Here is a 10279-nt window from a genome sequence, read left to right as displayed (position 1 = left end):
TTTCATGTGCTGAGATGTCTACTATTTCACAAACTCACACGTCAGGCCACCTCAACTTTACAGTGGTGCCAGTTGAAGTGTTCCAATAATACCACTTTTACTTTGCTATAATCAATGTCAAATTTAATCCTTGGCAGAAAGGCTTGACATGGCTTCACTGAAATAAACTTTAACTTTCCAGTATCATAAAAACTTGTTTTCATTACTGACAAAAGCTCTCTCTTAGAGAGTGCAGAGCTTATACAAACTATATCCAAACATAATAATAGCAAATTGAAGTACTTTTAAATTACAATAATCATGAAAAGCTACAAAAACTAGTGTGTGTAACCTCTGTCATGAGTAATGTCAATTTCAAATTAATTTAATTTGTACACTAACTTTACCAAGGGGTGTTTTCCATTCAGCAAAACGTTCCAGTTCGAAGTTTCAATAACGTTAGGTGGGGAATGGAACCATATCAGTTTTCCGGTGACCAGCAACCGAATTGAAAACAAACCAGTCCCATTCACAAGTTTACCATGTAAACCAAAATAACACAGTCAACCTACATTGGAGGAACTGGATCCAAGTAGAAATGGATGAATGGAACGGAATTTTTTGGCACATAAGGACAACTTTGCGAGGTATACCCCAGATTCCGAAATTATGTTCCTGAAAATGTCTGTTCCATTCAATTCCCCACCTGGAATTTCCAGAATTTTGGATTGAATGGAAAGCACCCAAACTTTCACATTGAGTTCCCCGTAAAAGAAGAGAAAAATAAGACACAGCTCAGAAATTAGACACCAATTTAAGAGTCAACCAAGATTGCAGTGCAGAAAAACCTCCACTAGCAGACTCCACTCATTACAAACAAAATCTAATAAGGTTATCTATGAAAAAGAAAGGCTGTTGAATGAAATCATTTTGGTAAAGCCTTTACTTTAATATCACTTTTTTAGGGAACTGATTGTGAAGGGACAGAGCACAACCTGGCTTAGATTATATAAAAGATATTATCAGTGAAATAATTAGCTAGTTTCAGGATTTAGGAGAATGTGATGAGATTTGTGAATCAATTGCATTGTGTTGTTCATCCTCATCGTCATCGCTCAAACCACTGTTCCTGTTGGGTGCACGCCCTAGGTAAAAACAAGCACAAAATGATCATTAAGCTTTCCTGTATGAGAATCTGAAAACTGTGGACACTTTATTACATCTTAAAGGGGCAGTAGATCAAGAGTAAAAAGAAGACAAATAATTTGCAATAAAGAGCAAAGTGCATTTGATTACATTTCCATTGATTTGAGGTCTATCAAATCAAGGTGTTGGTGGCTTTTTGATTCATGCTGTAATTTTCATATCATAACATTAAACTAATTATTAAACTACAATAGGTTCATGGGACAATGGCCTTAGCTCCCACGATTCTCCTGTAGCTTAGTGGTAGAGTATCCTAACTAGTAATCGGAAGGTCTTAGGTTCGACTCCTGATAGGAGCACTCGGATTTTTTTCTGAATAATACATCATTCTCATCCTGTATACTGTTAGGATTTGTATGATGTCAGTGACTGGAATAAAACATTTATGTGAAAGAAATGTGATGTTATGTTCTAAGCCTGATGAATAAATGATCAATGTATTTTTTCAGTTTGTGACACAGGCATTTCTGGACAAGGAAAATCAGAGTTCTCCTAACAGGAGTCAAACCTATGACCTTCTGATTTCTAATCTGGATGCTCTACCACTGAGTTGTAGACGACTCATGACATATTGAAGTGAGACCCAAACCTACCTGAGCTCCATAAGGGTGTTCTACTGTGAACGACCAGCTGCCAACAATTGCATTTTATTGTAAGACAGCTTAAGGTGGCTTACTACAGTTTTCTGGAGTGAAAGAAGGCCTTAAATCAAATTTAAGAAAAATGCCCACAGGAATTTTCTTGGACATTTTTTCTAGTACAGTAAATACAATAGAGATAATTTTGAGTCAGAAATTAAATTTTGAATGCTCAAAAAGTGCTAAATACAAAAGAATGAGTCTTAGTGGGGGCCTGGAAACTACACCTTTTAGAGTTGTCTGGCTCTAAATCTAGCCGTACGACCCCACTTCAAAATTTTAGGATTTGGAAAGTGGGCAAAAATAAGTATTTACAGGGAAGAACACGAAATTTTGTCAGGAAGAAATTTGGCAAATGACAAAATTGAGAAATTTTTGCCTTATTTGAAAATTCCTAAAAAAATTTCTGACAGATTTTCTTTAAAAAATGTTCACGTTTCCGTTTTAGTGTTTTCTGTCCACAGCAAAAATTTGAACATAGGTTGTATGGCTAGATTTGGAGAAATTAAGCGAGAAAAAATAGTTATTGCGACCTACGGTGAGAAGACCATTGCGCATGCTTGTTCTGGGAAAACTCGGGTTCCAGCGCGCGCGCGTGCTCCAACTGGTGAGTGCATGCTGCCTTCGTGTTCAAACATTTGTCGCAAAATCACAACTCTGCAAAGGCTTTAAGGCTGTTAAGGAACAGCAACCATTAGACAACACGTTTTTTCAGTTATCAAGCCCAAACACGATCTAGCCACTGTAAACACCTCTGAAACCCACCTGGAATACCAGGAAGTTTTTCCGAGAGCCGCCATTTTGTTTTTGTGCTTGCGGGATTTCCTCAGCAAGCTCGCGTGATTTTCCTCACGCGTGATCCTTTCGCATGCTTTGGGAAGCACGCGCGCATATCAAAGACTTGCACAGTACAAAAAGTGTAGTAAGCCACCTTAAATGCAACTATTATACTAAGAATATAGATCGTATATAGATCTCTTACTTTATAGCTCCTAATTGTAAATATTGTGTAATATAGGAATATTTTCAAATTAACTTACGGTAGATTTTTGATGTTCTCTCGGAGATATTACCTGTTTAAAGCTACCCTTAAATTCAAGGAAAAATAAAGTTTATGTATGTATGTAAGAAAATGAAGAATTTGCAGTGTTCTCAAAGTGCTGAAGATAGCATTTCTACACTTGACAAATTTCAAAAATTTATCCTCCTGGGGCGGGGGGGACTTGTGGTCCATTACATTACCCTGAAGTACCTGGGTACTGAAATAGGTAAAGTACTGACATACATACAACTTGTGTTGTACTTTAAATTTTGTTGGAAGCAAGTTGTCCATGAAGACAATACTGGCCAGAATTTATCCTCCACAAAAGAGAAAAGGGGAATTGCAACTAAAAAAAATATAATTATTTTGAAGAGCCCTTGAATACTATTGATGCTTTACTGCCATTTTAAAGGCTGTGCCCTTCCCCTGGAGAGCAAGGTACCACACTTACCACTTTACCTGGTCGAGCCCAAGTGCGGATGAAGCCTTCATGACACGCCATGACGATGCAGTCTTCTCTAAATGACAGTGCTGTTAGTCTCTCATTTGCTACCTTCTTGGCGACTAAAGGTTCCAGAATAGAGATGTCCTCCATTCGGGGACACAGAACGGTCCCTGGTGTAACATTTCCAATATTAACTAAATGTTCCATGGATTTGGTTAATGAATGTACTTGAGTCAGATTCTTTGGTGTGTCAAATGATGACATAGGTGCAACAGCATTTCCACTGCCAGTGTGATTGGTCTCATGCGTGATGGGACCATTAGTAAGGCAATGAGTTGAAGTTACATGTGAGTTTGAAAGAGTGCTGGTGACACGCACACTTCTGCCACGAGGTCTCTGAGGTTTGAGCACATCTTCTCCTAAGTCCCAAAGCATAAGGTTTGTATCTTGGCCAACAGATCCAAATCTATAAGAAGTCACACTCTTGTCCTCAGGCGTAACAGAACTAGCACGCTGTGATGGCACAATGCCATTTTGTTCAATCTCTTCCTCATCACTGTCGTCTACACGACCTCCTGCACTAACGCTTGTAGTGTAAGGATCAAAAGCAACAACTTGCACCCAGGATTGGTGTCCTATACCACGAGCAATGACTCTCCTCTCAATGAAAGACCACACTGTGACAAGGTCGTCCTCACCACCGGTGACAACATACTTACCATCAGGGCTCCAACACACACATATTAAGCCTCCAAAATAACTCTTCATCACACCACATAATGTCTGCAGATCAAAGTCAAATATACGGAGAAAGCCATCTTGATTTGCTGTAGCTATGTGCTTACAGTCTGGAGAGAAAGCAAATTCGTTTATAGAGCCTTCACCAATAGTCCATTTACAAACTGGGTTTCGCGTTGTCTTTGATTTCCCACTGTGAATTGAATAGCCAGGTCCTTGTTTCATTAAAGCATACTGGGGAGGTCCAACCCCAGCAGGATGCTCCTTGTTGTATACAAACATGTTTCCACTTTCATGAGCAACAAGAAACAAATTTTCAGATCCTGGAATCCACTTGAGACACATGACTTTTGTCTTATCCACAAGTCTCTGAAAGAGTGGCAAAAATTAAAGATTGCTTACAGATTGTACAGGTATGTATTGGGGTTCTAACATTAAGAACTCATATGTGAATGACAACCTAAAGCTCAACATGACACATAGAAGTGACTGAACTGGACTTTCCTTTGGCACTGCTATGCTGCACAAGGTTGTACATTTTGAGTCTAAGGATGAAATCCTAGTGTGACCAATCAAATTAAAACTACTGAACATTACCCTCCCATGGTACAGTTTGTTCTGCTGTACAAGATTGTTCTAACTTTTGAGTCTGTGAATGGAATTCTGAAATGTGACCATTCACACAGATGAAATTTACTAAGCAGTACTTTCCTGTGGTGCTGTTTATTATGCTGTACAAGGTGGTTCTATCTTTTGAGTCTGTGGATGAAATCGTAAAGTGTGACATATTAAATAGAAGCTACTGAGCACTACCTTCCTGTGGTGATGTTTATTATGCTGTACAAGGTGGTTCCCAGTCAGTGGATTACAGTCGAACCTTGATTATCTGGACTCGTTGGGACCTCGGCAAATAGTCCGGATAATCGAGACTCCGGATAATCAAAAATATGAATGTTAATGAGATAGAAATGTAAACAAAAGGTTACAGCAAAGAAAACATCATTTTATTGTGAAATCTACACAGCCTATAACAAATGAGCCAATCGGATATCAGCTGAATGCATCAGGATATTTCTTTGTCTTGTCGCACTTACGAATTTTGAAAAGTGCAAAGGATAATATGCTGTTTCAACAGTCTTTTGAAAGGATTATTGGGCTTTTTGCGACTTTGAGTTTTCAAGATCACAACTAATTAATATTCATGTAAAAATTGGGACCAGGGAAAAAAGTCCGGATAACCGAATAGTCCGGATAATCGAGGTTCGACTGTACCACTTGCATGAAAGCTGAGTGCAATTTTACCTTAAACCTTAAATAGCACTGACCTCTTCATTAAAGAGTTTGTTGACTTCATGTTTGACAGGATCAAGAAGCTGTACTTGTCCAGCAGAGAAACCAATCAACAGCTCCAAGCTCTCAGATGACCGCGTCAGCTGGTTAAAATCGTGGCACGTTGGGATAGTTCCTTTGTACAGCCGTTTATCGAGGGGCTTCGTAAGGTCTGCTGCCTAGAAAAGGAGCAATTTCATGATCTTTGAAAAACAAATATACCAATTTTGTCAACATGCAAACAGAAGAGGAGGGTCTAAGATTTTCAATAATAGTCTGGAGCTAGGTAAACAAAACCTTTGATGTTTATACAAGATGTGGCAATAATTTACTTTTGATAGCACAGTATGAGTTTTAATTACAACTTTCACATATGACTTTTATACAGCATGTTGCTCAGCTCGTCATTCAATACTGTCTGCACCCATAATTACTGAGCTTAGTTTCAAAATACTATCAGCAAGTCATAGGTCTAACAGATAATTTGCATATTGTAGGCTTTTTAAATATATTGTATGGTCTAAATCCCCCTTCTAAGTATAACGCATTGATGAAATCCTGTTGATGTCAGCTCAAACTCACTTTGTTATTTTATAGCTATCTCTAAGCTGTCAATGAGCAAAGATGGGAGATTTTTGTACTTCCCACAAAGTCCCTTCTCTTTGGAAAAAACATGCTTTGATCTTATTTTGCAAACCAGACATTGCTTAGATTTGTTTCATTTTGAACTATTGCAAGACATGTTTTCATTGGAATGACTGAAAGAACTACTATTTATAATCCTAAGAATTCTAATAACGCAAGTCTTGACCTGTGTTTGTTTAGCTTATCCAATATTTCTTCTGTTTCACAGTAGGACTGCGTACACGCTGATCATGATAACTGAGTGAACAACTTTTAACTTGGTCAAGTCTTGTTTCTGGCTAGTGAAATATGAAAGTTGAAAAGGCTACTTATTTATGATAAGAACCACAATGCAACCAAACTGGATTTATCTTCTTGTAAATTTCAGCTATCCTCAATGTTACCCTGGAAGGTTTTGCTTCTTAGTAATACTACCATGAAGTACTGAGAAAAGAATTAAGCAACAAACCAATTTTATTTCAAGACTTTGGAGCAGCAAATATCACTTAAAATTTTCATTTCATTTAGTGATTACGTTTTCCTTTCACACAAAAGGGTATCGTATTGTATTATTGTGAAGGGTAATTTCATTTAAAAATTTGCAAATTTCTTTCAAAAGTTCCTGTGTTTTGGTGACTAAATATAATTATCTTGAACATGGAAAACAAGCGAAATTAGAATATATGTTTGCACAAAATTTGCACCGATTCTCACCTAATCTTTGATCATGCTACTTCACGAAAACATCCAAAAAGATTTCAATGCTTTCAGTAAAATATTTAAGGTAGATAAAAGTAATAAAAAAAATAAGTACATTGTATCATTTGTAAATATGTATTTGTGGCACAACTTTCCAAGCTGTGAACTGGGGTGCGAATAGCAACGTCTTATTGTACACCACAGTCGGCTTCACTTTACACCTTCAGGACACTTAAATGAAGGTGATTTATTAATTCTGAGCTCTAGGGATCACATAATAGCACTTGTTTTTTTTGAAAAATAAAACACAACTTTATTTCTCAAAAAACGTTGTGAACTTACTTTATTTTGAAAGTGAAATATATGAAAATAAAATTCATACATTTGAACTGCGGATGAAAGAATAAATATTACAAGTGAATGATCATCGCAGTTATGAACGTAATATACGCAGTCGCAAAATTAAATCCCGGAAAAAAATTCAGGCTTGAATAGGATTTGAACCCAGGACGCCTTCGATACTGGTGCAGTCCCCTACCAACTAGCTATCAAGGCAACTGTGAGTAGGTCATTTTGTGAATTTGCAATATACCCATAGAAGTGATGAGTTGAAAGTGAAATATACATGTATGACATTCATACATTTCAACTGCAGATGAAAGAATGAAGAAGTGAATAACCATCACAATTAGCAACTAGTTTGAAAGTTCCTTGAAAGTGTCCATCCAACTTCAACACATTTGTTTTTGAGGATTCTTTGAACACATTCACTACATTCGAGTCAAGGTTTTATGTTTCTTTGCAATCCCTTTTCGCAAATTTTGAACAGCGAGAGGTTTGTTTCATGCCAGGACATCTTGTTATTCACACTTGTTCAAGTAAACTTGATAAACGCCTTGCTGTAATAAACACTGTTGAATCTAATAAACAACTCCATTTATTCCATCATTTATGGCACTTTGGTTACATCTGACACCTTCTTCAAAACTATTAAAACCCGCACACCTGTCCATGAGTAGTTAAGGCTTAAGCCGGCTTAATTTTAAGTGAACTTCTTTTCTTATTGTAAGTCAATTAATGGCATGCAACCTTGTGGGTAGTAACCTTAGGTTCTAATGCTGCTCTTCAACAAAAGAAACCATTAATCTAGCTAGCATTCATGACTGACATCAAAGTTATCGACATGCCACTGTTAAATAAATGCCATGATTGTATTCGTGTTGTGCATCCTATGGAAAAAATATCACGAAGTCTTCAAGATTAAGGGGAAATAACTGACTTTACTGAGATCAATAGTATAAACTTCATTTCAACTGCAGTCATCATCAAAGATAAAGACTATTTTTATGAGCATTTTTAATCCGTAAGAGCATTATTTAATCTTTTTTCGGCAAAAGAAAATGACAGTGACAGTGAATTATACTTCAGTCCCGAGTTTTCATATACAAGTAACGTTCATTATTAGTAGTTTGTCTCACTTGGTAAAAACTTATTGTATTTGTATTTTTACCAAACATGGCCCCACCACCAATGCTGATTTGTAATCTTTGTGTATAAAGTCTGTTGTATGTCTATATATAGTGAATGTTTTGACTTCGGTTGAGTGTTTGACCACACAAGCCCACAATATCACTTTGAAATGTACACAAGAAATTATTTTTTCACTCAAATTTATCAAAAATATTTTATTGAGTGAGACTGGACATTATTGTTTAATCTGAGAAATAAGCAAGATTTATCAACTATTCTAAATAAACAAATTCTAAGTGAAGAAGACCTGTGCAGATGTGTGCAAGTATAAACAAGGATTTAGAATGTGAAGCAATAAATTTCTAAATTAATGTATCACCTTTATTTGTGATGGCTGTTATAATAACTGTTGGCATGAACAGTTTTATACAATTTTGCATTCAAGTAATAGCAATTTGGGTAAAAGCTTACAAACGAACTTTTATGTTTTCCAAACATACACCCTTCACGCGATCATCTGTATATTTTATAACATTTAAAGCACTTGGGCCATGATTTGCAAGAAACTGAAAGAAATGGAGGGTTATGCTGCAAAAACTAAGCTTATATCGGTTAATACGATTATTTTTCACGTACGCTTTTTAGTCAGAGATTGGCAATTTAATTCAGTCGATCCATCTAGCGTCATTAATTAAAACGTTTTGTGTGTTAGTTTATATGAGGAATAACGTACAGAAGCTTCCACAGCACAGAAGAAAATTTTAATGACATAGACATGGACTGCGAGAAATAAACTCAGTGTCGGATTTTTAGCGACATGTTAGGCTTAATTAAGCTTAACTTAAGTCTTATATTTTTAATCGAGAGGGAAGACCAGCATTTGGAGGACATTTCCAAGTTCCTTTCATTGCAGAATGCTTGACAAAATACGAAATAAAACAGGTATTACAGAGGTCGAAAAAGTGATATTTTCCCATATTAAATCAGATTCGCTGGTGAAAATATACAGTGATAGAACGTGAATTTTAGACCCTAAGTCCCACAGAATTCCAGCGAAACCTGCAATGCAAGGAAAACATGCACAATTTCACGACAACACAAGATACCAGCCGTACATATACAAGCACAGTTTTACAACTTGACTACTTTCTCGTTATTTCTGGTGGTGTTAAGGAGGTTTACTCACCTTCCGCACTCCTTTGTAGATGTAAAAGTACAATTCTCTGCCGACATTGAAGGCAATTCGATCGTTACAGCCACCTTGATCCTTCACTGTCACAAACGAAACATGGACCGGGTGGCACTGTTGAACGTTGTAAGGGACTTTATTTGGTCGTGAATAAACCGATAGATCTAGCAGTCTGTAGCAGCCCTCTTTCGTGGCAAAATGTTGTTTGATTTCCTGATTTGCAGGCCCTCTACCAGAGGCCATTTCGATTTAGAACACACACATATTGTGACGGCTTGCTCGCTCGCTCCCTGCGGTCCCCATAGTACGCATGCGTGTATCTGGGATGATCGAACATCTGAGAGTCTGTTGACTCGGAATTTTAATCAGTTGAAAACAGGAAAATCTTCTTGGATTCTGACTTTGTGAAGCTTCAGTGCGGGGGGCTTGTTTGAATTTGAACGGCGTTGAATATATGTTTGGCAAGAGAACATAGTCCTAAAGAAAAAATTGGGCTATTTCGACCCATTTGAAAAAACGTGAATATAACTGAGTACTATGAACTCGGGTAATATTAATGCCGGTGATAGTTTCTGATACTGTGTGCTCGTGTTTTGACTGACCTTGACTAGTCACATGGGCTTTACAAATTACTGAATTGCAATGACGTAAATGGATACGATCATTCTCGGTTACCAGGGCCCAGTTTTTCGAAAGCCGATTGACGCTACAATAGCTTATCCCCAATTAAAAGTTAACCGAGGTTTTCATTTCGCTCGTTAAAAATGTCTCAGTCAAAACTGGAGGACAAAAATCTTTTCGAAAAAATCTTGGTTAGTAATTAAACTCGAATCAAAGTTCAGGTTCATCCAGGATCAGCTTATCGGACTTCGACCAACTGGGCCCAGGTCTCCTAGAGCACTCACATGGCACTCCGGGGT

At 37.2% G+C, this 10279-nt stretch overlaps 1 protein-coding gene across 2 annotated transcripts; it reads right to left on the bottom strand.

Annotated features, from left to right (window-relative positions):
* On the bottom strand, positions 1 to 9825 carry LOC146478741 (WD repeat-containing protein 20-like). 2 transcript variants are annotated; one of them, XM_085112342.1, is made up of 4 exons: positions 9357 to 9727; positions 5374 to 5556; positions 3317 to 4417; positions 1 to 1124 (listed from the first exon to the last, which is right to left on the bottom strand). In XM_085112342.1, the coding sequence occupies exons 1-4, from the start codon at positions 9600 to 9602 to the stop codon at positions 1095 to 1097; spliced, it is 1560 nt and encodes a 519-aa protein (XP_084968468.1). In that variant the 5' UTR covers positions 9603 to 9727; the 3' UTR covers positions 1 to 1094. The 2 variants fall into 2 exon arrangements, with proteins under 2 accessions (XP_084968468.1, XP_084968469.1); XM_085112343.1 differs by having other exon boundaries at positions 888 to 1124; positions 3325 to 4417; positions 9357 to 9825.
* Between the last annotated feature and the right edge of the window lie 454 nt (positions 9826 to 10279).

Source organism: Pavona decussata, unplaced genomic scaffold, assembly GCF_977016875.1.
Source record: "Pavona decussata unplaced genomic scaffold, jaPavDecu1.1 SCAFFOLD_64, whole genome shotgun sequence".
Classification (NCBI taxonomy): domain Eukaryota; kingdom Metazoa; phylum Cnidaria; class Anthozoa; order Scleractinia; family Agariciidae; genus Pavona; species Pavona decussata.
Note: the sequence above shows the minus strand (reverse complement) of the source record. Positions and strands in the feature narration are given on the sequence as shown.

Excerpts from the sequence above, each read along its gene's own strand:
- LOC146478741 (XM_085112343.1), bottom strand. The coding sequence starts at position 9,602 with ATGGCCTCTGGTAGAGGGCCTGCAAATCAGGAAATCAAACAACATTTT. Across the intron at positions 4,418-5,373 it reads ACAAACTCTTTAATGAAGAG|AGACTTGTGGATAAGACAAA; the intron begins GTCAGTGCTATT and ends CCACTCTTTCAG. Across the intron at positions 1,125-3,324 it reads CCGCACTTGGGCTCGACCAG|GGCGTGCACCCAACAGGAAC; the intron begins GTAAAGTGGTAA and ends GTTTTTACCTAG.